Here is a 26,767-nt window from a genome sequence, read left to right on the forward strand (position 1 = left end):
CGATCACCTTTTATTAACCGAGGCAGATATAGAAAACCGCCTGACAAAATGATTAATCGAGACGGTCATTTTTTTAATCTTGAAGCTAGCGGAGCTCTCAACTCATGCACCAGGCGTAGACAGATGAAAAGATGAGGATGACACCGCCCGTTGTATTACTAGTACTAATGTATCTGTCTCCAGAACTACTAACTAATCGAGTGCTTTTAGACAGGAATAATCACTCGAGTGATAGTTAGGAATTCGTAATGCATCCGTCACCTACTGACATGGGCCGGAAGTGAAGAGAAACAAACACAACAGAAATTAGCCCAAATACAGCAAACAAGAGGACTGAACGGAACACACATGCCTAAACCCTGACCGCAGAATTCCTTGCTGGGAAAATCTGGACGGTGAAAAAGTCAATGATAGAACAAGCAATTTTAACTTAGCAACAGTCCAAAAGGTTAATATTTTATGTTGCCAAAGAACGAAGGAACGAACTTAATACAAGCGCTGGCCATGGTTATTAGGAATTTGGCGAGATACCAGCATGTGAAACAATAAACTTGGCAAGGACTGATGTAAAGCGTGATACGTGCAATCATGCTGCCAATGTGATAGTACAACACTGTAATTCCCACTAGAATTATACACTGGTCACTGGCCCAAACCAAAGAAAACAGCTCATATTATGAACAAGTTGACACCAAAAAGGGATATAGATATCAATCAAAAGGCTCTTCTCTTCTATGCTGGCCTGCCGCAGGCAGCTGATACATCCAAAGAATGCTCCGAGCTTTTCTGAACCTCGCTCACCCCCAGTTCACACAAGAGATCTAAACTGCTACTACTTCAGAAAGTATGTGTCCAAATCTGCCATTAGTTCTGTCACCATATTTTTCTTGTACTCAGCAATATAGCTGTCAGCCTTAGCCGAAGTACAAGCTTAGAAAGTATCTTGTCGGATTGAACCCTATTAGTATCACTGCAAGATGAGGATGGATGCCATGTGAGATAGTTGTCAGCAGATCAGTTTGAAACGGTACAAAGGGATGCACTTACTAAGTGGAGATAGGATGATGACAAGACCAATCGGGTACAGAAAGAATGTTGTTCTGTCCAAAAATGGAAGAACTACAGCGGAATATTGATTTTTGTCAGGAAAGAAGTGCACAAATAAACTTGATCAAGTTATTGAAAAAAACAAAAGATTAGAACTACTGCATACCATCATATCCTAGAAAGTTCAGGTAGTGATAATAAGAAATTGCCACCACAAAGAGTAGATTCGATAAAAGTGCTGGAAAGAAGCCATGCGCGACCAACAGAGGTGACAGAAAATATTGAAGCACTGATCATAAAAACTTGCAAAATTAGATACCATACAAGTTGCAAACAAACATTCAAATAGACAAATATATATTGATACTGCTTACCATATAGGATGACAAATGCAGGAAAGAACGAGTTACAGTGAACATCAAATGCATAGAGCCTGCAAAGAATTTTGTGTGCACTGTTAGTGATATTGGCTGCCACCTTAACAACAACACAGTGGATAACTAAATTGCACATGACACAAGTAATATCAAAGAATAGGAAAATTACCACTCCACACGTTGCTCAACAACATGGCTGTTAGGTTCCTCTCTCAAGTAAGAATTTGTAAGAAACCTGCATCCAATTACAGCATATGATAATTCTGATTCCCAATGGAAGGTGAGCATATGTTCTGATAATAGCAATTTGATCAGAAATAGAACAGAGGCATGACAGTGTAGACTAAAACCTATAAAGCCACTATGCTTAGGAGTAAAATTCTAAAAGCAGTGCAAAATTTAAGTTGTGTCAATGCAGCCCCATGTGACTAGCATCCCACAACAGCAATCTTCGATAGAGCTTATTTCATTCTTAATAGTTTGCAGCTCAAGCATTTCTTTCTTCCTTTTACTTCATTTATACATAGCACTAGGACATGTTCAGGTAACACATTGAAGATAGTTATTAGTTAATAAAGGTAGTAATGGTGACTAATATTAATCCTGATCTAGCTTGCACATCAGTTCACACAACCCTGGGGATCATATCAATGCTGTCTTTCGGGTTCCATGATGGCATGAAGCAGGACACTACAAAACCAGATACTTACCAGCAAAGTGTGGCCAAAACTATCCCAGCAAACAAGAAATGGAAGAACACAACCGAAGTGATTGTTAGAGCAGCATGTGAGGCACTCTCTCCATACCTGTAGGTATTAAAAAAATGATATTTCCATTTTAAAAAGAAATAGTTTAATAGAAAAGCCAAACTAAATATCATATAATCTTTCAATGACCATGTATTCATAAACAAAATAGATATTACTGTATTAAAGAACTTACGCTGCACAGTAAGCTGATGTTGCGAACACGAGGAAAAGAATCAGGATGACAACAAATGCAGGATCATCCCGAGCCCACTGGTTCTTTGTTTCTGAAATCACAGGCAAGGAAAAAAAAACTCAGCAATCCACAATGCTGAATGCAAAGCAGAGTCATAAGTGGCATGCATACTATTGACAGAACACAAATTCCAAACAGTGTAAGCTTAAGTAGAGATCATAAGGGGTATGTTCAATATCAAAGATCAATTGCATAGTGAACTCAGGAGGAGCTCTACAAAGGTGAGTTGAGAATCCATAGTTCTCATGCAAATGCTACCAGCTGTGGTTGTCATATTATTATGTCTTGGCTAGCTGTCATAAAATGATAATGGAAACACAGTGAAATTTTTTTTCTAGAACACGCAAGAGAACTGCGTATCTTTGTATTAAGAGAGAAACACTGGTCCAAATACAAGATGAACACTCCTCACCTTGGACCAGAGTGAGGAGCGTACAGAGCTAAGAAAAAGTTTTACAAACTCACACCTACAAGGGACCAGACCACCGAAACACAGTGAAATGGCAGGGGCAATATTCCAAATTATTTGCATATATCATGTTCTTTGAATAATCAAAACAACAATTAACTAACAAATCAACTTCTCCAATATGCAACTTTCATCAGCATCAGCTATATAATATAAAATGAAGATTAACAACTGCTACATACATAGGTAATTAGAAACATTTTGTTTCTTGTTCAGGGATAAAGGCAATCAGAGACATCATATGAGATTCAAGTATATCAACCTCATCCCTTAAAACAATGTAAACAGAATTATTGTCAAAATCGGAAAAAAAATAAATATCCTTATCAAGGTCCTTAAATAACTATTCTTCATAAGAAAATATCAGATGGTCTAGCATATATACACAAAATTTTATTTTGAAAAATAGTACTCATGAAGAAATATCACATGTCCAAAACAAGGAAAAAGAAATGAACATCTGTAACTCAAAACAAAATGTAAATCAAAACAAGTGAAATTTTGAAATGGTTTATGCTTACAATGAATTATGTTGGTAAACCATGCATCAACTGGTAATAAGAAAGGTAAAATGGGTCACATACGCTTGTGATATTTGGTGTGCTGATAGCTGTCTTCCATATAGTAACATGCCAGAAATAGACAAATGCAAGTCAGATGCTTAATCACAACATGGGCACGAAGAAAAAGAACGCAAGACATAAATCATCCATCTTAAGACATAATACTAAAAACAGACAAATGAATCGGGAAAGGCATTCTCAGTAATAAGCCAGCCAGCTTAGCTTTGACTGCAGGCACAGGAGTGTCACGTGAGGTCCAGTTTTAAGTGGGTAGTCAAATGGGGCTCTTGGAGGTGCTGTCATGTGACTATCTGGGTTTAAACTTCAAAGTAAAGTTTTCCAGGGTTTTAATAGAAAATGTTAAGTATCAGGTATGCCCAAAAGATGAAATTCCAGAACCAAAGCATATTTGAATTGAACTTAGCAAGTTATGACTCCAAAAAAATTGCATTGAGAAGTTTTCAAAGCATGAAGTAATAAGTTGTATGATATCCTTATCAGTTTATATTGTGCCAATAATACTTACAGAACATGTAAGTATGACGACAGAGCAAATACAAACAATTAAGAACTAGACTGAGTGCAGGATGCGTACACTACTTTTGGTGAAGTACAGAGATGAACCATTTGCCAAAATGTGTATTCAATATCCATTTGTTGCCACTGCCAATGAAAATAGCAAAATTAGATTACTTTCCACATGACCATATTGAAGATATAAAAAGCACATGCACATTACTGTGAGCCTGGTGGTACATTCAGAACCAATACCAAAAAAGTTGTACAGAAACTAGGTTCAAAAGAAGGTTTTCCTTTTCTCTCCTTGGGAGTATTTATTTTCTTTTCTCCTTGTTCTACTGTGACAAAAAATGCAGAAAAATTGAAAGTACACTTCTTGCCGCATTGACAATAATTGAAGTTCAGAGTTTCCAAGGTGCAAAATGAAAATACATTTTTAATGGCATCGAGGTTCAATAGGGTTACAATACTATAAGAACAGTTGAACTGAGCAAATAGCCAAACTCGAGCAACACAAACTGTTAAAATGAATAGCACTTATAACATCCAAAATTGAGAAGTGGAGTTGAGCAATTAGCAATACTGAATCCAATCAAGAAGCACTGCGAGCATCAGTGATCTGTAAACCTATACAGTGCATTCTGCTGATTGATGCACCGAAGAAGACTCGGTAAGAGATAGCAAGGCCAAATTAACAGCATTACAGTATCGCGTGCTAGTTCATTGATGCAAAGGAACGCATAGGCACAACCCAACCTAATAAGAGGCACACCACGGGTGGAGCCTCAACCCCTAAATGAAATCGATGAACTCCACACGCGTAAAGGATCCTCCTCCCGGGGAGCCCGCATTCATCCAGGAAACCAAACCCTAACGAGAATCTAAGCTTCACGTCCCTCCGAGCGCGCGGGGACGCGACGCCAGATCGGCAGGTGGCCCGAGCAGAGGAGGGGTTGCAAGAGAGACGGAGTGGATTCGGGTTTCGGGGAGAGCCAAGCGTCCCGCGAGGTTTACGGACCTTGACGATGCGGCGGAGGTAGGGGCCGAAGAGCGGCGGGGCGGAGCGGGCGGGCCCGCGCCCCTTGGACGCGGTCGTCGGCAGCATCCTCGCCGCCTCCTTCTTGCCTTGGCGGCTACCCACTGCTCCTGCTCTCGGGATCTGCTGCCACTCCTGCTCCGCGGTGGACTCCTGGAGCTCCGGCGCCTCGTCCGATCTGGTGACGGTGGCTGTCACGGCCGCGGCGGGCAGGCGAGATCTGGCTCGCTGCCCTGGCTTCGCGTTTGCTGTCCTGCCTGTTGCTGCAACCGAGGAGAGGGAAGGTGGCTGTGGGAGTGGCCCACTTCAACCAACTGCTGCTCCGTGCCTAGTTTTGGGCGGCCCAGTCCATATAGCACAAGGTCCAACTAGAATCAGACAATAAATTATATAGATACATTGCTATAAAAAAATAATTTTATCATCCATCTTGTTTAGCTCTATGAAGTATCTATATAGTTATCATATTATCTCTATATAAATTGTTAATAGGTATACTATATGATATTGTCTATAAATAATTTATTACCAAATCTTTACAAGTTGATACATTTGTCTAAAGTTGTCACTATAAAAAAATAGATATACAATATAAGTTGCATAGAGTATAAATTTGAAACGTTGCATCTATGTATGTTGCTAAGTTGGATAAATAAAAACCATTTATCAATTTGTACACTGAGTTTTATGGATAAATTGCTGCATAGCTGCATATAAATTACTACTTGCAATCAATATAACTTGACTGGCGCATAAAACAACTTCAAAACATATCAAATATGGATCTTGTTTTGTAGATTTAATTCTAAGAAATAGAATGGTACAAACAGATTTTAAAACGGACAGTCAATGCGAGAGTAATGATCATTTAAAGAAAATATATTCTTTCTAGTGCTCATGTCACTTATGAAAGTGACATCCTCTCATATGCGTTGATCTAAATAGATGCAAGTAGCAAATGGCAGTGCAAGACGTGCACTACTCATTTAGCGCGACCAGACGTGCATTCACCTGCTCTGGTATATTTACTTCTATTTTTTGAGCTTTTAGCAATTTATTATAGACGTAACTCTATTTGAGAGCGTTCACCTGCTCCGGTATATTTACTTCTATTTTTTTGAGCTTTTAGCAGTTTATTATAGACATAACTCTATTTGAGAGAGACTGTGGCTTTTAGAGCTTCCAGAGATGGACTATCCTAAAACTTCGATTGGCAACTAACGTGTATCTGTTCCCCTAGGCGACAGGGTTTCGGCTCTAGTCACGGTGTATTCAAATGAAGCTTAAATGTAGCAAAGCTTTCCAAATAGAGTATGTACTAAGGTCTAACATGTTGGTAGAGTATCCTTCGGAATCGAGTAGCGCCACAACATCTACGTTAAGATAATAAACCTACGAAAACACACAACAACCTGTGTTAAGATAATGAACCCACCAAAACACACAGTAGCTCCAAAACGGTCACTTGTATTCCATTAACTTCGGACCAAACGCCCCATCAATAATAGTTTCATGAGTATTTATAGATACTTCTCACCTACTTTAAGTCACTAACAGAAGTTCACACCTTTTTACCCTCAATTGCTATATTCTTTGTGTTCAGTATGTGTCGAATATTTGTACGAGTTCGGTTACAATAGGATTGAGTTGTATTCAACAGTAGGGTAGAGTTCGTGTCAAACTCGGACCTTCTCATAAATATGAGAGGAGGGATGTTGTTGTAACCATGGCGACATAGGGACAGGCTCGTAGGAGGGAGGCCGCACGATGCGGCCGGTGGTGCGGTATTGGGGAGAAACACCCGTAGTTATTGCTCCGGGGATGTAGTTTTTGGCTAAACCTCGTCAACAAAGATCGTGTCTCCGGTGTGGTTTATGATCTTGCAAGTTTGTATCGGTAAATTCAATCGTGTTTTCACTGCGTGGAGATTAGCAGGCGGCTCATCGCCGCAGAGGGCTAATTTCTAACCCTTTGAATGTTCTATAGCTACACAGTAATTTCCTACCAGACTTCAAAATTGAAAACCTTTACAGCTCAGAACGATCCACATTGGCAAAGGGTCGGGCGCTTCGAAGCGACTTTCGGCGGACACAGTAAGACCATTTTTAGTGAAAGTTTTATGGACACGATTATCTAGAGTGACGCATCATCTAAAATTGTTTGAAATTAGGATGAAACAGTCCTCCCTCATTGCATAGTTTTACCTATTGTTGTTTTCTAGGTTACAAGCAAGACACAATCTGTCTAAGTAATTGTGTATATAGGGTTTCATTTTTATGAAATTTATTTCACCTCTTTCTTCATTAATACACTATCACATCATCAAAATACTAACATGACAGCCTATTTAATATCCATAAAACTTCCACCGAGAATAGCATAATGGGTGGCGCGATGGCCTGAAAGAAAATGTCGGTCACGCTGCCTGGTCCCAGTCTTCGGTCTTGACCTACATATAATTTTGATGAGAGGATTTTGATCGAAGTTGTGAACAGTATAATGCTTGATTATACTTCCTCGACCTTAAATTATTAGTCATCGATTTATTAGTCATTTCAACTTTTTTAGATTTATTTATTAATCATTTTAACCTTTTTAGATATATAGAAGTTGCAATGCACCTACATACTCCTTCCTTTCAAATTATCTCAAATTTGATCACTCATCTTATTTAAAATAAAATTGTGCTAACATAGTTAAATTGAAATCATTTTTGAAGATTGAATAAAAAGCAAAACCACAATATCGTTTTTAAGATTGGATAAAAAGCAAAACCACAATAAAAAAAGTGATATGTTGCACAAATTTTTGAATAAGCCGAGTGATCAAACTTGAGATTGAAAAAATCAGATAAACTATAATTTAAAACGTTGAGTATAATTTTCTTGATTCATAGAATTTGTAATGCACGTACATATAATATACAAAATAAATATATAGAAAAATATATAAATCTAGAAAAATAAAATAACTAATAATTTAGAATCGAGAGAGCAGCTATGAACAAACTAAATCAGACTGCAGTAGTACAAGCTCATCGCACATCTACAAATGAAGCACGCCGCGTAGATCGAGCAACAGTTATTGTTTATTCTGTATTATTTCCGGAAAGAAAACATGAAGGAAAGCCATATTATAGTTCCGATTTGCTTCCATGTCTGACGGTAGTCTCAAACAATTAAAAGGATCTCTGAAGATCACAAAACACACTCTACCAACGATGGTCCAGGCCAGCTAGCTAGCTAGTCCTGCTTGACGCCGGGGTTGTTCTTGGCGTCCTTGGCGGGGATCTCGTGCACCACCCTGACGGGCTGGAGCACGCCCTCCTCGTCGGGCTGCCCCGCCGACGACCGCACCTCCACCGTCTGCACCGTCTTCGTCACCGTGTCGGCCTGCTGCGGACCCTTGTCGGCGGCGGCGTTCTGCAACATGTACAAAGATCGACCAAGATCAACAAACAGAGATCATCATTCATCGTCAAATTATGAACTGATCGCGGGCGATGCGTACCTGCTGGGGGGCCTGCTGGGAGCCGGTGTTGGTCGACATGCCGTGCTCGATCGATCGCCCGCCGGGCAGCCGCAGTAGTTTCTCGATCGGAGCTTCGTGTGCCTTGTAGTTGTAGCTTACTAGATCGGTGCCCGCCGGGCAGCCGCAGTAGTGGTCTAGCAGCTGGCGCTCCTTGGGTTTTATCGTTGCGGCTGCCGAAGAAGCTGCGGGAAGGGGGCCGAGGTGGCGCATGGCCGGCCGACAAGTGCTGGCAGCCGAGCCGACCGCGCCGCGCAGGGCCGTCTCGGCCAAACACCTGTCTCTACCCTAGGCTTTAAAGCTCACTAGAAATATTTTAATCATACCAGCTGGGAGGAAGGTCGAACTGATATGCGTCTTCACAAATTTTCACTCTCGAGAAACACGACACGACCAACGAAGCATGGACACCTGCATATGATCCGTGCTATGCCTCAGATCTCCGTCGTCCTCTATCTGCAAGCGATTCAACCACTCGAGCGACGCGGCATATTGTTAGGTGTCACGGGCCAAAAATGATCTTGCGTGGCACCAAAACATGCTTTGAGCATCTTGAATTCGTGTTTGCATCCACGCGGCGTGTCCACTGTGTTTGAGGCTTTTCTGGTCAAACACACGCAATGATCGTCACAAGCGGACTTCAAATGGCGACTGGTCACACCGGTCGCTCCAACCGATCAGACCGGTTGAAGGCAGAAATACGCGAAGACCTAAAACCTCGAGCTCGAAAGGGACCCGTCGGAGCTTGAAGAACTAGGATTGTCTTGAGATCGGCAGGCCACTCAAGACAAGCAAATGAGTTGGAAAAACTAGGGTTTGAAATATTGAGTAAAGAGAGTAATTTTTGATTCGATTGTGGTTAGAAACCCTCAATCAATCGACCGCAGTCTTTATATTTATAGGCCGGGGAAGACGTACTCCTTCCAAATTGAGTTACAATAAGACTCTAAACACAAAACCCTAACCTTACTCGGATTACAGGCCCAGACCGATCAGACCGATCGGCCCAACTGGTCAGACCGGTCGCCCTCGGTTATTGCCAATTTTAACCTCCAACACACTGGTAATACGTTAGTTGCATCATTATAGTTTGTGATTCTCACCTATTTTCATGCATTAATTTAATGGATCGAAAGCAATTTTCTCACAAGCTCCCTACCAAACATGCTCTTAATAATGGCGGAGCCAGCGGGGAAAATAAGGTTCGAACCATTCACGATAGTAGTTGTACCTTTCAATTTAGATTTTCCTAGAACAAGTAAATATGTTGATTTACTCATTCCATCACCAAAATAATGCAACTCTTAGCTTTCCGATGAGTCAAACAATTTCACGTTCAATTTTTGTTTGACTAAATTTATCTATCTATCTATCTATCTATCTATCTATAAAAATCTATCTATAAAAAGTTGAAACAATTGAAACCCTTTCTCAACAAGATTAGACCCAGCTTACCTCTCACGAAAGCCCCATTTATCAGGCCAAAAGGTTTGATAAAAGAGAGAGGAGATTTGTTTCGTCAATGTTTTCCACCAAAATTCTAATACCTTTTACACCAGTATAATTTTTTATCCTCACCTCTTGTACCCCACATATTACTTTCATTGAACACATATTTTACTTTTTTGCACATGCATTCACCTATAATTCGTGTCATTATTTGTTTTGAGAAGATAATAATTAACAACATTATTTATGGAAGGAAAAAAAAGACGTGAATTATTTTTGAAAGGAAAATAAATGACAGTGTTACTTGATGGAAGAGAAATTAAATACGTGTCTATGCCACATACATCTCCACTAGCATATGAAAAACAATTACTAACATTTATGTTACAAAATAAGTATTATTATGTTAATTATGCAATATATTTTCCTACTTAATCTATTTATAGATATAAATATTAATTTTAAATAAATTCCATAAAGTTTAAAATTATTTTTCTCCTCATGAAAAGAGAGTTCCATTTTTTTTTTGAAAAAAATCTGATTTACACACTCCTATAAAACTGAATATCAGAGACCATCCAACTGTTCAAATTGGAAAATTTTGACTCTTAATTTGGTTTCGAAGATGGTTTTGTATTACTAAAAGAATAACAAAATCTAATTATTCTAAAAATCAATACTAATTTATTTCAATCTTAACAATGTAACCTATCTATTATCTTTCTATTTGAATCTTAGTTTTTCAAACTACTAGGCATACTTATAAGGAACCAAATATTATAAGTAACTGACAAGTATCATACAGATAGATATGTTACATTTTTTTAAAAACCTTTCGATACCCATTTCATATTTTTTATTTAAATGAATTACTTATGAATTTTTAGTTTATATTTGAATATTATTAATTCTCACAAAATGAAAACCCACCTTCAAAACCACCTAGAGGGCCAAATTTTTCTGGTTTGAACAATTGAATGACCTCAATTATCCGATTTGTAGTTGAAGGTTGAAAATCGGACTTCTATTATAATTCACGGGTGTAAACCAAACTTTTATTATTTTTAAAGTAAAGTCCGGTTTACACTCTTTAACTGTCACAAAAGTCTGATTTTCAACCTTCAATTATGAAACCCGATAATAGATGTCATCTGACTACTGAAACAGGGAAATTTTGGCCCCATAGGTGATTTTGAAGGTGGTTTTCTATTTGTGAGAATTAAAAGTATACAAATTTAAACTAAAAATGCCGGTCTGAAATCATTATAAATAAAAAATTATAAAATAGATATCAACTTTTTTTTAAAATATAACCAATCTATTAGCACGGTACTTGTCAATTATTCAGATTAATTTTTTTATATTTATAATATTTAGTTGCTTGTAGTTGCCTATTATTATCTAATAACTATGATTTAAATAGAGAAATAATATATAGATTACATTTTTATAAAAATTTTGGTACTATTTTCATATTTTTTGATTTAAAATAAATTAGTTTTGATTTTTTATATTTAATTAGTTTTTTTAATTTTTTTATAAAATGAAAAACTGCCTTCGAAACCACCCAAGAGCCAAATTTGTCAGGTTTTAATAGTCGAGTACCTCTGTTACTCGATTTTGTAGTTAAATATTGAAAATCAGACTTTTACAAAAGTTTAAGTATGTAAATCAGATTCAAGAATCAAATCAGCTCAGGAAACGGCCACAAACACAAATATAAATGGAAAAACAAAAGCAAAGAACGGGACACTTGGACTGGCCTGGGCTCCTATACATTTTGTGAAATGTAGATAAGTCATTCATCTTTAAAATCCATTTAGCCAATTAGCTACCGCAAACTATTCAATATTTTTCTTAAATATGTTCAACATCGACTTTCAAAATGTTGAAATTATATAGATAAAATGTTAAAATTGTAGATGTTAAATGTAGAAATGATAAATTCAAATTGTTGAACCATCTATTCCTTCTCCGGTGACCTGATCGAGGTGCAAGCGGTACGCGGCCCGACCAAGGCGTCGCGGCGGCCAGGGGCGGCGGCGTGCACAACCCAGCCATGGCGCGGCGACCGCTAGGGGGGGAGGGGCGCGCAACCCAACCATGGCGGGGGTGGCAGCGCCGCGCCCCTACCATGGCCTTGTTTGGTTTGGCAAGGATACTAGCACGCACACTTTCCAAAAAAAGAATCTCGCATGCATGAAGCACTAAATGAAGTCTATTTGCAAAAATTTTTAGGGATGGGTGTAACTTCTCGCGACGAATCTAATGACGGTAATTAATCGATAATTTGCTACAGCGATGCTACAGTAATCATCTTCTAATCGCGCGGTCAAAGACCTCATTAAATTCTTCAGGGTCACTAGCAGCAGGGGTTCTGAAGTTGGTTTTGTAAACTGACTTTGTTTGACACCATAATTAGCGATCAAAATTTACTATTCCTTACCATGCTACAAAACCAAACCAGGCCGCACCGCCTGGGGGCGGCGCGGGCGAGCTAGAGTGGCGGCGGAGGCACGGGAGGGAAGGAGCGTGGTGGGTTAGGATTTCAGTAGATCTAATAGTTATTTTTTTGATAGTAGATGCAATAGTTATTGATGGTTGCACGAATCTCAAAGTAGGTTTTCCGCTGGGCTTGTCCTCCCTCCGCTCCTTCTCCACGACGGCCCAGCCCACCAAGTTAAAGCCCATATCGTTTGAGGCCATCTTCCTTCTTCCGTTCTTCTTCCTCGATCCATCGACGTTGAGAAGCAGGCAAGCAGCACGCCATGGCGGGGATCCTGGCGTGGGCAGCCGATGTGGTCGGCGGCGCAGGCGCCAGCGACGATGAGGCCGACGACGCGCGCGCCGCGGCCTCGGCCGCGATGACCCCGGAGCAGCGTCTCCGCGCCGCCGAGCTTGACGCGAGGGCCGCATCGATGCGGCGCGCGATCCAGGACCTGCGCCTCCGGGTGCCCCCGCCACACGTCGCGCAGCGTCTACCGCACCTTCACGCGCACTCCCTCGCCTCCTCCGCCGCCCTCGCCCTCCAGCTCAACGCACACTCCTCCACCAAGGAGCAGGTAGGGCATCCTTAGCTGTTCGCTCCTTTTATTTGTATTATTCTCGACGTTCTTGACCTTTATACAAGCCGTCCTGATAATCGTTAATCGGAGAATATTAGTACCAAAATTAATTTAGCGCAGCCTATTTTGATCTGTTACGAAGTGCAATTGTTGGATCTGGATCTGGTATGTGCTTGAAGGATTCGTTTACAAAAATCTTACATTGAAAATGCGCATATTGATGTTTGTATATGTTGGTTCTGTACTTCTGTTATGAGAAGATACTAGTTTCTAGAGCATGATTTTCTCTAGGGACATTATCTACATTTGTACTTGTTTGCGTCCAAAGTTGGAAAGTTTCTAAATGGGTCAGCTGATACAATCATAGTGTTAGTGGTGCATCTGCCATCAATTTAAGTTTCTGTCAAGTTTAACAATACTGCTCAATCGATTACTTAAATATTACAGTTGGTTTCTATTCACACTTGGATAGTTCATAGTTGGGCATTCCTATGCAGATATCTATAATGGGTCCTGTAAACTTTTTGTAGGCCCAGCAGAGAGAAATAACTCTTCAAGAAGAAAATGCAGCCTATGAGAAAGCTCTATCAGATTGTAGGCGGAAAATTCAGGAAAGGCAGATGGAGACCAATCAGCTTCAAAGTGATTTGAAGGTACACCGCTGTGCCATTTAAGAACCCTGTTTTTCCCTCACATCATTTTGTATCTTTTATGTGTCTTATATTCCTCCACTTGATATGGTCTTACTAAGCGCACCGTGCATGTTACATTTTTTATGTATATTCAGCTTAATCAGCTTTTTCTATTGTGAGATTGCTACTCCCTAAGCATTTGTTAATATTAATGACGGGAATAATTAGTGTATTCCTCCAACTCTAGATGGGTGGGTATATATAGAACCTATACATGGACCTCTAGATGGGCCTCTATACACATGGGCTCAATATACTCCAACACCCCCCCGCAGTCTGAACTACCGGCGCAGCGGTGTTCAAGACTGGACAACAAGAAAGCTAACACCCCCCGCAGTCTGAACAACCGATGCAGCGGTGTTCAAGACTGGACAAGATGAGAGTACAAGTAGTGCACAAAAGGGCTAATAACCCCCCGCAGCCACAACTAGCCACCGGCTACGTTGAGGCTGGATCGAAACTCCGAGAAGGTCGACGAGGGCAGCCCCTTGGTGAAGATGTCAGCAAACTGGGAGGTAGTCGGGACATGGAGTACCCGAACATCGCCGATGGCGACTCTGTCGCGCACGAAGTGTAGGTCGATCTTCACGTGCTTCGTCCGCTGATGCTGGACGGGGTTGGTGGAGAGATACACGGCGCTGACGTTGTCGCAGTAGACGAGCGTGCTCTTGGCGAGCGGGCTGTGGAGTTCCGCCAAGAGCTGTCGTAGCCAGGACGCCTCCGCCACGCCGTTAGCGACAGCCCGGTACTCCGCCTCGGCACTGGAGCGGGAGACAACCGGCTGTCGCTTGGACGACCAGGAGACCAGGTTGCCGCCCAGGAAGACGACGTAGCCGGAGGTGGAGCGACGAGTGTCTGGGCAGCCGGCCCAGTCAGCGTCTGTGTAGACCACCAGCTCCGCAGAGAACGAGCGGTGAAGTACCAGGCCGAGGTCCATAGTGCCACGGACGTACCGGAGGAGACGCTTCAGCGCAGCAAGGTGTGACTCCCGGGGATCATGCATATGGAGACAGACCTGCTGAACAGCGTACGTGAGATCCGGCCTGGTGAAGGTGAGGTACTGCAAAGCGCCGGCCAGACTCCGGTAGGCAGTAGAATCATCCACCGGAGCACCCAGATCAGCAGACAGCTTCGCCTGAGTGTCGACTGGAGTGGAGCAGGGCTTGCAATCAGTCATCCCAGCCCGCTTCAAAATATCGAGGGCGTACTGCCGCTGGTGATGGAGAAGACCAGACGAGTGAGGCTCAACAGTGATGCCCAAGAAGTGGTGGAGCTGACCGAGATCCTTCATAGCGAACTCTTGCTGCAGAGAGGAGATGACACTCTGAAGTAACTGCTGACTGGAAGCTGTGAGCACAATGTCGTTGACATATAGCAGCAGATAGGCAGTTTCATCCCCACGGCGGTAGATGAAGAGAGACGTGTCAGACTTGGCATCGGTGAACCCCAGTGTCATCATGAACGTGGCGAACCGAGAGTACCAAGTCCGAGGAGCCTGCTTCAGCCCATAGAGAGACTTGTTGAGCCGGCAGACCATATCCGGACGACTCGAGTCCACAAATCCCGCAGGCTGAGAGCAGTAAATAGTCTCTGACAATGTGCCGTGAAGAAACGCATTCTTCACGTCCAGCTGGTGCACAGGCCAATTGCGCGAGAGCGCAAGCGAGAGAACCGTGCGCACCGTAGCGGGCTTCACGACCGGGCTGAATGTCTCATCATAGTCCACACCAGGCCGCTGAGTGAATCCCCGGAGAACCCAGCGAGCCTTGTAGCGCTCCAGTGTGCCGTCAGCCCGACGCTTATGCGTCCAGATCCACTTGCCAGTCTCCACATTGCAACCAGACGGACGCGGCACGAGGTCCCACGTCTGGTTGGCAAGAAGAGCCGCGTACTCCTCTTCCATCGCGCGACGCCAGTGAGGATCCGCCAAGGCGTCGCGGACAGAGTAGGGTACCGGAGAGACCCGCGGCTCTCCCTCGGCGGCGGAGAGAGTCGCGGTCTGGGACGCCATCCGCCGAGTCACCTTGGGATAGATATGCCGAGGATCCCGATGGATGACCGGCGGGTGGTACACCTCCGGCTCGGCTCGAGAGGGAGCCGGAGGAGACGGCAGCGGCGACGGCTCCGGCGTCGGCGTCGCAGGAGCCTCCGTAGCAGGAGGCGGCGCCGGTGTCGACGCTGAACGACGCCGGTACACCTGCACCGGCTCAGCGTACCACTGTGTCGCCGGGTTCGGCGCCGAGCGACGCCGGTACACCTGCACCGGCTGAGCGTACCGCTCAGGTGCAGGGGAAGGCAACGTGGCCGCGCGTGGCGCAGCGGGAGACACCGGGTCCGTGCGCGGCACGACCGGAGGTCCGGGGGCCGCGCGTGGCGCGACCGCGAGCACCGGGGCTGCGCTCGGCGCAGCAGGGATCACCGGAAGTGGTGCCGGTGCGCCGGGAAAACCTGCAGGAAAAGGACAGACAGGTAACGGTGGCTGAACCACCGGGTCAGTCGGAAACAGAGACGCCAGCTCGGGATCAGAAGAAGGTGTGGAGGAGGTGGAGTAGGGGAAATCCGACTCGTCGAAGATGATGTGTCGGGAGATCAGAACGCGGCGAGAGGTGAGGTCAAAGCATCGGTACCCCTTGTGGTCAGGGGAGAACCCGAGGAACACACAACGAGTCGAGCGGGGCGCCAGCTTGTGAGAAGCGGTGGCGGAGGTGTTAGGGTAACACGCACACCCGAAGACCCAAAGGTGGTCGTAGCGAGGAGGGGTACCGAAAAGAGCGTGGTGTGGTGTGGGAGCAGGAGAAGCAGTGGACGGAAGGCGGTTGAGGAGGTAGGTGGCGGTGTGGAGGCTCTCAGCCCAGAAGCGCGGGGGGAGAGAAGCCTGGATCAGAAGGGTGCGCACGACGTCGTTCGTCGTGCGAATCATCCGCTCAGCCTTGCCGTTCTGAGGAGAGGTATACGGACAAGACATACGCAGCTGAACACCCCGAGACAGAAAGAAAGACCGGGAGGTGGAGTTATCAAACTCCCGCCCGTTGTCACACTGGACGGCCTTAACGGTGAGGCCGAACTGAGTGGACACCCAGGCAAAGAAGTGGAGGAGGGTGGGGAAGGTCTCAAACTTAGCGCGCAAAGGGAAAGTCCAAGAGTAATGAGAAAAATCATCAACAATGACCAGATAATATCTATAGCCAGACATGCTGAGTATAGGAGATGTCCACAGGTCACAGTGAATGAGATCAAAAGTATGCGCAACATGCGAAGAAGAAACAGAAAACGAAAGTCTAACATGATGACCTAACTGGCACGCATGACAGAGGTGCTCAGCAGGAGCCCTAGTACATGGAACACCGGTACTACGGCGGAGCTGAGCCAAAACGTCGCGGACGGGGTGACCAAGCCGGCGGTGCCAGGTGGTGGAAGAAGGCATCACGGCAAAAGCAGAAGACGAAGAAGCCGAAGGTGAGGCAGCGGAAGCAGGAAGCCGAAGAGTGTAAAGGGGCCCCGGGCTGTCACATCGGAGGAGCGGACGCCGGGAAGCCGAATCCTTCACAGTAAGACCAGAGGAGTCAAATTCGATAGAACAAGAGTTGTCAGCAGTAAACTGGCGAATAGAAAGAAGGTTGTGAACCATTTGAGTAGCAACAAGAACATTAGGAAGACGAGGAGCAGAACCCACGGCGGTGACAGGAAGGCAAGACCCATCACCAACCATGATAGAAGAAGGATAAGAGGAGTGTGAGGGTCGGACAGAAGAGAGGATACCAGCATCGGGAGTGGTATGGGACGAGGCGCCCGAGTCGGCGATCCACTCGGTGCTGGTCGGCGGCGTCAGTCCCATGGTGCTGAAGGACTGCGCCAGAGTGGCCTGGTCCCACCCCCAGGCCAGGTCGGCTGCTGGCTGGGCTGAGTGGGCGGGGTCCAGGACGGCGCGAAGAGTGGAGCAGCGCCAGTGAACATGGCCGCCGGCTGGAGCTGAGGACGAGGCCCTCCTCCCGGACCCTGGAACGGCCACATCGAGATGCGCCCTGACCATGGGTTGCTGAAGGATGGCCAAGGCGTACCTCCAGCGGTAGGGGCCGGAGCGGGAGCCGGAGCCTGTGTCGGCGCGCCCCGACGGCCCCCACCCGCACCGGTGCTACCAGAAGCAGGGCCACCAGTGCCACGACCACCACCTCGTCGCCGGCGACGTCCACGCCCCCCCCTCCTCCAGTCTGCCCGGTGGGAGCAGCACCAAGGAGGGAGGTGGCAGGAGCAGCTGAGGAGGCCGGTGGAGTAGCAACGAGCGCGGCGGGGGTAGGCGAGGACGATCCGGGCGCGAGACCCCTGGTGATCTCCTCGAGGGCGAGGTTGTCCCGGACCTGCAGGAAGGTGGGGAAAGGCCTCTGGCGGGCGATCCAGCCCTTCAGGTGGTCGTAGGTGCTGCTCAGTCCCCGTAGGACATTGAGCACCAAGACCCGATCGGACACCGGATCCCCGAGGTCGTGAAGAGCATCGGCCATGCTCTTCATCCGCCGGCAGTACTCACCGACGGAGAGGTCCCCCTGCACGAAGGTGCAGAAGGTAGCGTCGAGCTGGAGGGCGCGGTACTCGGCGTTGCCGAGGAACTGCCCCTCGAGCGCCACCCAGGCCTGCCGCGCGGTGCCGCCGTGTGTCCTGACGAGGTCCTGAAGATCCAGGGAGATGGTCCCGAAGATCTAGGACAGGGCGACGTTGTCGAGGTGCAGTCACGTCACGTCACGCGCCTCGATCGGCGAGTCGACGAGGACGTGGTCGTCGAGGGCGTAGCGGCGGAGGGTGAGGACCTGGTCCCGCCAACGGCCATAGGAGGAGGACGCGGGGTCGAGGAGGACGGAGACCAGGCCCCTGATGTTCTGGACGCCGGCGGCCTGGAGGTGGAGCTGGGCGACCATGGGGTCGGTCGGGTCGTACCGGGGTCCAGAACCAGCGGGCGGGGCCTGGTGGGAGGAAGATGCGCCGTGCTCGGGGTCGACGGGCAGGCCGGAGGAGACGCGGAGGTAGCGCTCCGCCTCGGCGACCCGGAGAGCGAGGGCGTCGGCCGTGGCACGCTCGCGCTCCCAGGCGAGGGCTGCCACACGGACCCACTCCTGGGCCGCCGAAGCCTCCGACTTGGCGGCGAGGAGGGCCGCGGCGAGGGCGGCGTCGGCCAGCTGCCCACGGAAGGCGGCGGCGGAGAGCGGCGCATCCGCGGGGGACATCCCGAGTCCCAACCACGCGGGATCGAGCGCGGCGGCGTCGGCGGTGGTGGCCTGCTTGCCTGCAGCGATCGCGGCGCGGTGGGCCGCAGCAGCAGCGGTGGCCGCATCACCGGCCAGCGGCTGCAGCAGGGGCTGCAGGGGGCCGGGAGCACCCCCAACGCCCCCTGCGCCCGCGCCCCCCGTGCCAGCGCCAGCGGTGGCGGCGTTCGCGGCAGCAGGGGCGCGCTGGGCAGCAGAGGCGACGTCCACGGCTCCCCCTGCAGACCCCTGCGCCCCCCCTGCGCCCGTGCCCCCCGTGCCAGCGCCAGCAGCGGCGGCGTCCGCGGCAGCAGGGGCGCGCTGGGCGGCAGAGGCGACGGCCGCAGCTCCCCCCGCACCCCCTGCGCCCGCGCCCGCAGTGGCGGCGGCGGCGTCAGGGGTGTGCAGGGCGAGATCTGGGCCGGGAGGAGGAGGTGGGACGCTCGCGCAGGGAGGGCCTGCGCCGGCGGCCATCGCGACCGCGGGCCTTCCTGCGCGCGTAGCGCGGCTGCAGCAGAGGAGGTATGGTACCAGGCGGCGGCGGCGGCGCCAGGCGCGCCCGGCGCAGCATTCCCCGCGGCCGGAGCAGAGGAGGAGGGAGGGAGGGGAGGGAAGGAGGAGAGGGGAAGGGAGGGGGCCGGCGGCGCCGGCCGCCGGCCGGCCATGGCCGGCAGCGGCTGGGAGGTTGGGAGGGAGAGAGGAAGAAGAGAAACCCTAACCCTAGGCTAATGATACTATAATGACGGGAATAATTAGTGTATTCCTCCAACCCTAGATGGGTGGGTATATATAGAACCTATACATGGGCCTCTAGATGGGCCTCTATACACATGGGCTCAATATACTCCAACAAATATTTTTATGCCACCTCACATGAGGCTTCAACAACCACATTTTAGTAATAACATCATTGTCGTTAATAGATACCATGGAGCATTACAGAGAGGTAATGACCGCTTGTGATAATGGCTCAATCTTTATAATTGTTAAGGGCCAAATTGATAGCATCTGCTGCTTACATATTTATAGCAACACAGAATAATGTAAAGAAATAAATTTACAGCAGCAAGCAGTTGTTATATATGCAACCTCTCAATATTTTAAGATGTTTCTTTGCAACAAACAGAAAAATATGAACCAGCCTCAGGCACGAATCTAACAGTCGCTGACTTAAGAACAATCCGATAAGAAAAAATAATGAGAAGGTTCACTATTTGCCGTACAAAAGCACTCTATAGCAATCACAATCAGCTATGCTTGAAGGCAGCAAATCATCAAAGGTCTCTTCATGAACAATTCTCATGTCATGCTTCTAAGAATCTTCTTCATCATGATCCCTGTAAATTTGTGAATTTTGTACCAGAGCACAGGTAAATGAAAGAAAACAAACAGATCAGCCATTAAATAATCTTTTTTAGCGTATGTGCTTATAGTTATAGCTGCCTTTTCTAATTCATGTTGGCTCCAACAGTCCCACCAGGCAGCACACTCTTGATCCTATTCCAGATAATCTATTATTTACAAAGTGAAGCCAGATGAACCAAATATCTGCTGTTTTTGTGCCAGAAACTGAGGGCCAAATGCCCAAATTCCTGCGTTGGTGAACAACAGTAGCAGTCGGTCGACTCAATGACAGGATTTGCCAACTGGGAAAAAAATAGTTATGTATCCATTTCGAATCATATTTTACCAATATAAATGTTGATTATGCATACATCAAACATTTAAACCTCTAACAAAACCATCTGCAAGAACATCAGTGGAAAAAATTAAAAGCCAAAAACAACAATTATTAAGATGGAAAGGTGAGATTTCTAGTTCATACGAACTTGCCTAATTAGAAGAGGACAGTCCAGCAAGTTTTTGAAAACACATGCTGAAGCTAGCTAGAAAAGTAGACTGCCTGAGTGAAGTGATCTTTATCCTAGACTCAAACAATGGACAATTCTGATCCAACTAAGCTCTAACATAACCGAAAAATGTAGGAGCTGCCTTATTTGCATTAGCCATGCCGTACACACAGGCAAAGTTTCGGGTGCAGGCTGAGAAATTATTCAATGACTGGTTAGATTAACATCATATATGGTAGAATGAGAATATTGTAAGCCAGAAGTCTGGTACGTCATTACATTGGAACAACATTAACATTTCTTCATGTATGATGTATGATTGGTTAGTAAATAAAAATGAGGTCACAAAAAATGCACTCATATCGAAGTTGACTGAATAGTGCATTACACATGTAACACAAGTATTTTCCATACCCACGTTCATAGAACATGTAGGGCTGCACAGAGTGCAGCTTCTGCAAGCATGTCTTTAATGTTGATTGACATCCCCGCGAATGGCTGCATGCTTGTTCATGACTACGAGACATAAGTAATAACTGTTAATATTGAAAAAGAAATAGATACAAGACAATTCTGCATTTTTGAACCACGAAAGGCTTGGCTTCCCTTTGGGTTGTAGATGTAACCAACCTGGATTAGTTGTATTTTAAGAGGGCAGAGTCTGACCTTTGGACTCCTCTGCATTTATCACTAAAGTATGCAAACCTGGCATACTCTCATTTTTTCAATCTTCTTTGCATCCAAACATTCGGTGCTGGGGTGATTATCAACTAGATCCATGATGCTTTACTGGGTGTGATCTAGTATGTTTTAGATGATTATTAAACTACCCTGTGCCGATCAATATGGAGTCAAAACAAAGCTATCTATCATGTACATGGGAATATTGCAAAAATTCATTGCTTCTACAATTGCTTAATGTTCAGTCGTTTACACATGGATCGGTAAACCTAATTGCTACTTGATCAACCCTTTGTGCACACAGATCCAAATTGTGCATGAATATCTTCAATCGGGTCAAAGAACATGCACTCATTTTTTTGTTATTAAACCATATATACAGAATTAGGGAGGTCAGGTGGAATTGAACGGACTTGTATGGGGACTTATGGCGACATGGTTGCAGCAATGGTGACAATTTTACGGTGGGCATGAGGGTGGTGGCAGGAAGCGGCTGCGTTGAGTGATTACGGGGACGACAAATCACTACCCAGTCTTGGAGAAAACAGAGCTCTGGAAGCGAGAGAACAGATCACATCTGCAATTTCGTAACTGCTGAAATAACAAAACAATCAAAGTATAAACCTAAACGTTGGGGAATAAGTTGATACCTGCAGGAAACAAATTGGGTGGCAGCAAACCATGGTACGAATCTTACAATCCTATGTACGCTGCAGATTGATAGTGCAAGCATTCGATTGGCCATGAAAGATGGATGTGCGGAGAGGGGAGGGCGGAAGAACACGATGGGATTGAAAGTCCAAGCAGGGGGCTGGGAGGAGAGGAATTTAAGGGTCAGATGTCAGGAGGCAGATCTGCATATATTTAGGATAACTCCCATGGATAATCACAACCAGCGCAACTCCTTTGGCAGGGAAACCGATTGATCTTTTTGCGCACTGATTAGTAGTGTTAACGACCACAAGGTTTTGTTTCGACAGGGTCTATTCTCATCGTCGGGTTTCCTGGGCAGCCCCTGGATGGACGTACTCTTGTATTTCTACTTAAATGAAAGTTTGAGTTCTCTGCATCAACAAGGAATGACTTTCTGAAATATCCATGTTGTCCTGTTCTTTGATGATAATCATGAAGTCTTTAATCAGCCTGTTTGGAGCATTTTCTTGCCTGAGCAATGTGTGGTGTTCATCAACTTTTAACTCTTTACTTGAATGACTCCTTTTTTATGTTTTTCTTTTTGCATACACTTTTTCCTTGCAAATTATAAGGCCTCGCTCATTCTTCTAATAGAATACATTATTTTTCTAGGAAATGGAAGTAGCAGAGCATAATTTAAAGGCACAGCTTGAAGATGCTCTGAAGGAGCAAGAGGCTACTCAACATAAAGTATCGACTACAGCTTCTGAAACAACTGAAAATGCTCTTCTGGAAGCTGAATCATTGATCAATCTTAAGTCTAAAGACTTGGAAGAGAAGAAAAGAGTGTTGGTACACCATTCTTTGGAACTTTCTTCTCTATTTTGTTTTGGTGCATTGTAGGATTCTTCTTTAAAAAAAACTATTTCCTCATCACAGGATCTATTGGATAACAAGGTGCAAACATTAGAGAAAGAGTGGTCTGTGGTTGAAGAAGAATCTTTAAAGAATCCCACTCCTGGTACTTTTGATTTTTTTTTCAGCATGTCCACCTTTTTGTTGACCTCATATTGGATTATCTCATACTTATTCTTCTTTAGAAGATATGATTATACTAATGAACCTGTTGACTTGTGCTACTTTGCAAATTGCAAAACGTCCCTGGATTAGAAATATGTGATCATTAAAGGGGCCAAACATGCTTATACAAAGTAATTCCATTTACATCTGTGCTATGTGTGAACAAATAAAAAAAAACATGAAATGGATAGCATTAATAATTCCAATGTTTTGGATCATAATGGACATACTTTTTTAATCACAGCTTTGATTTTTTAATGGATTGACTAGCCGATATTTATTTCATGGACACCTCTTTACTTGCTAGTGACTTTTTCCATAAGCCAACTGCAAAGAGATATATTCTGAATATTGGAAGAACACAAAATGGGTTATGCTTGTTTACTCCTTGCTGCTATGTGTATTAGTAGACCATTGCTTATGCACAGCAGTCAGCACCCAATTTCAACTGGTTGACTTGGTAGAGAGAAGTTTCTACTTTTCTTATCTGTTTTCTGTTTTGAATGCACAAGGGAACTAGATAATTTTTCTCGAAATTAAACTGTCAGAAAGCATAATGATTCAGGGAGACCATGTCATCACATATTCATATTAATTGGGCATCCAGGAAGTTAAGTTCTACATGAAGTAAAGCTTAACCCAATCATCACATTTAGGTTTTTCATGTTTGGAGGTAGTAAGATCACTCCATTGTGAATTTGGGCATATCCATGGATCCAAACTCTTGAGGGGGTTCCTTGTTAAGGGGCAGTTTAGTAGATAATGTTTTGAATTTGTGGTAGCAAACTGTTGCCATTTAGGAATCTCAATAAGGTTAGTTCTATATTTCTATCTAATTCATGTGGCTAAAGTATAACGGGGGAAGTGGTTATTGGTACACTTTAGCAATGACTAGTTATGTCTACTGGTTATTGCTTCCTGTTTAATGTTAATCTTATCTAATCTCAACGTCCTAAATTATAGGTTGTTTTTGCTTTTCTAAATACATAGTAGACAGTACCTAGAAAAGCTAAAATGACCTATAATTTGGAATAGAGGTAATAGCAATCTTAGTGGCCTTTTCTGCTAAATATACAGCGCAAAGGGAGAAGATCCTGGAGAGACAACTACACAGCCTCATTGAGCAGTTGACGTCCAAGCAAGTCAGTTTTATATTCTCCTACTCTACACTCTGAATGGTATTGGCTCCTGCCATCTCAAACTTAGTTTTATCTTAAAATTTTGTAGGCTCAAGCTGAAATCCTGATCACGGATGTACATGCCAAAGAAAAGGAGCTGGAACGGCTGAACCATTTGCATAGAAATGTTTGCAGCAGTGCTAATGAAATAGGTGCACCACGGAGCCGGTTCAGCAGAGGTCTTTTGAGTGGCCCTGAAAATTATTGGGACGCAAAAGCAGGTCAGAAACTGCATCAATCTGGCCTTAGAACAGAAGGCCAGAAACGGCTGATGATTCTTAGGTCCGCAATTGTACTGTATGTTTTGCTGCTTCATATTGTCGTCTTCATAAAGATCTCAGTTTGAAAGCAGTTACATTTCATAGGATAAAAAATCTTTTTAGCGGCACCAAGCATGAAAATATTTCTTATGTAAATAATGTGTAATTTGTAGGGGATCATGCTTCTGTAGAAATTTTATTATGGGAAAATCTGTTATGTAGCTTTTATAATGGGTGTTCTTATTCTGGGAACTAAGAAATCATCTGTGCTTTTAGAATGGGTGTTCCTAAGGTATGTTGCGGCTTTTAGAATGGGTCTCCGCATGGCACCCCCTGCCACACGCTGCTGCTGCCTTTGCTCACCCCCGTGCATGCAGCGCTCGGCGGCCCTCTGCCTGCCTGCCCCTTGCCGGTCCTCCGCGCCATGCTTTTTTTTTTTGAAGAAACAAGAGGGGTTGCCCCCTACTGATTATATTATAAAAAATGAAAAAGTTTAGTACAATAGAGTTTTACAGCAGAGGGCTCAGGACACAAAGAAAGAAGAGAGAAAGAAAATCAGTCTAATTACACAAGGGCATCTAACCATTCTACAACTAATTTGTGCCGTGCTTTTGCTTTTAGAATAACTAAGGCAAATTCCATTTTGAATTGACGAAAACAATCCACTGGAGAAACTGGCAAACCTCTGAAAATGAGATCATTTCGCTGCATCCAAATACTCCAACAAAAGAGAATGACAATGTCCATGAAAAAGGGTAAATTAAGTTGATTCTTGATCTCCACAAAAGCTGAGTAAGGATTGCCTCCACATGGCGCTCGTCGCCTTCATGCGTCGTTTCAGAAATGGAGAGGAGGGGAGGGACGCGATGCCGTTGATGTAGGACGAGCGCGTTCGGGAAAATTTTTAGGATGGGTTGGTTCCGAATCTAGGAAGAATATTCCTCACCAGAGCCATCCTATTCTACTGGCTCTTGAACCAAACATTACGAATAATGGAGTGGCTCCGTTCCGAACAGATCCATCCCGTGAACCAAACGCATCCTAAGAGTTAGGAGCCGCTCTGCTCCGTGAAAGGTATGGAAACTTAGGATGAAAGACATGGCAAGCAAACCGGACTTGATGGGGGTATGGTATCTGCTGCTAACTGAGTAGCAACTTTAAAAATTAAGGAACTTTTTTTTTGTGCTTGGAAAAAAAAGCAGTCCTGAACTGATTTAATGGTTAAATAGGAAAAAAACTGTTACAAGGACCATGTACCTGTTATAAGAAACAAAGTTGTGGATCAGGAACTCATTACAAGATCAAGTGAAATGAGTATGTTTGGGACTGGGTTAAGGCGCAGCCCGTCGCGCTATATCAGATCGGCGCGACCCATTCCGTCTCACAATCCTACATAAGCGCTATGCATAATAAGCAAACCAATCAGTGAAGCGATGCAACCTTGCGGACACTCACGGGATGAGAGGTGCAAAGCATGTGGGTGACATCAGCACTCCTTATTTATTTATACTTGCTTCTCTATTCTCTTTAAATGATAATATCTCTCGCATACAGGTTTCAAATTTTATTCCAGTTGCATTGTTGTGTTTCTTAGAGTGAGGCCTACGAAACAAAGATCCAATTTACATATATTTTGAGGCTATTTTATTTGTACTATCAAGTTGTGTGTTATATTGTAACAACTTATATAGATCATGTAACAATTTATGTATATGTTAGATGTCAAATTATGTGTATCAACTTGTGCAGAGACAGTGTACAAACTTATGTGTTTTGGCACCGTATAAGTTACCTAGGTTAGGTGTAGTACTTTTTAAAGAGTCAGCTCACAAAATAGCAGTTTTCTTAACTTATATGTAATAATATTTGGGCAATTTATGCACAAGTTACGTGTCAACTTATGTGTATGTCAAGTCACAACTTACGTAGAGATTATGTCTTGACTTTTATAGATACCATATATCAATTTATGCTTTTATATCCTATGTACCATCATATTTAAAAACTTCCATATCAAGTTATATTTTTTTTAAAAGTAACGTTCAAACACGTGTATTTGGAGCTTATTTTATTGTATTTATCGCAAGAATATTAGTAGATGGTTAGT

The 26,767-nt window shown here is 44.7% G+C and overlaps 3 protein-coding genes across 3 annotated transcripts; 1 reads left to right on the forward strand and 2 right to left on the reverse strand.

The window, feature by feature from the left end:
* Positions 1 to 538: 538 nt before the first annotated feature.
* Positions 539 to 5,330, reverse strand: LOC120674361 (protein unc-50 homolog). The gene is made up of 10 exons (XM_039955542.1): positions 4,996 to 5,330; positions 4,054 to 4,121; positions 3,480 to 3,505; positions 2,367 to 2,457; positions 2,135 to 2,230; positions 1,594 to 1,659; positions 1,422 to 1,480; positions 1,214 to 1,336; positions 1,048 to 1,119; positions 539 to 970 (listed from the first exon to the last, which is right to left on the reverse strand). The coding sequence occupies exons 1-10, from the start codon at positions 5,080 to 5,082 to the stop codon at positions 915 to 917; spliced, it is 744 nt and encodes a 247-aa protein (XP_039811476.1). The 5' UTR covers positions 5,083 to 5,330; the 3' UTR covers positions 539 to 914.
* Positions 5,331 to 7,883: 2,553 nt separating this feature from the next.
* Positions 7,884 to 8,769, reverse strand: LOC120674368. The gene is made up of 2 exons (XM_039955553.1): positions 8,524 to 8,769; positions 7,884 to 8,435 (listed from the first exon to the last, which is right to left on the reverse strand). Exons 1-2 carry the CDS (start codon positions 8,752 to 8,754, stop codon positions 8,256 to 8,258), a joined length of 411 nt encoding a protein of 136 aa, XP_039811487.1. The 5' UTR covers positions 8,755 to 8,769; the 3' UTR covers positions 7,884 to 8,255.
* Positions 8,770 to 12,708: 3,939 nt separating this feature from the next.
* On the forward strand, positions 12,709 to 24,912 carry LOC120674372 (golgin subfamily A member 5-like). The gene is made up of 6 exons (XM_039955556.1): positions 12,709 to 13,052; positions 13,586 to 13,708; positions 22,815 to 22,994; positions 23,082 to 23,163; positions 24,300 to 24,364; positions 24,450 to 24,912. The coding sequence occupies exons 1-6, from the start codon at positions 12,759 to 12,761 to the stop codon at positions 24,744 to 24,746; spliced, it is 1,041 nt and encodes a 346-aa protein (XP_039811490.1). The 5' UTR covers positions 12,709 to 12,758; the 3' UTR covers positions 24,747 to 24,912.
* Positions 24,913 to 26,767: the final 1,855 nt, after the last annotated feature.

The sequence above is a fragment of the Panicum virgatum genome, chromosome 2K (assembly GCF_016808335.1).
Source record: "Panicum virgatum strain AP13 chromosome 2K, P.virgatum_v5, whole genome shotgun sequence".
Classification (NCBI taxonomy): domain Eukaryota; kingdom Viridiplantae; phylum Streptophyta; class Magnoliopsida; order Poales; family Poaceae; genus Panicum; species Panicum virgatum.

Coding starts and splice junctions, on each gene's coding strand:
- LOC120674361 (XM_039955542.1), bottom strand. CDS start 5,082: ATGCTGCCGACGACCGCGTCCAAGGGGCGCGGGCCCGCCCGCTCCGCC. Junction 2,458..3,479: donor GCACACCAAATATCACAAGC/GTATGTGACCCA, acceptor CTGTGATTTCAG/AAACAAAGAACCAGTGGGCT. Junction 1,481..1,593: donor GTTGAGCAACGTGTGGAGTG/GTAATTTTCCTA, acceptor AATTCTTTGCAG/GCTCTATGCATTTGATGTTC.
- LOC120674368 (XM_039955553.1), bottom strand. CDS start 8,754: ATGCGCCACCTCGGCCCCCTTCCCGCAGCTTCTTCGGCAGCCGCAACG. Junction 8,436..8,523: donor CCCAGCAGGCCCCCCAGCAG/GTACGCATCGCC, acceptor TACATGTTGCAG/AACGCCGCCGCCGACAAGGG.
- LOC120674372 (XM_039955556.1), top strand. CDS start 12,759: ATGGCGGGGATCCTGGCGTGGGCAGCCGATGTGGTCGGCGGCGCAGGC. Junction 13,053..13,585: donor ACTCCTCCACCAAGGAGCAG/GTAGGGCATCCT, acceptor AACTTTTTGTAG/GCCCAGCAGAGAGAAATAAC. Junction 13,709..22,814: donor AGCTTCAAAGTGATTTGAAG/GTACACCGCTGT, acceptor TTATTTTTCTAG/GAAATGGAAGTAGCAGAGCA.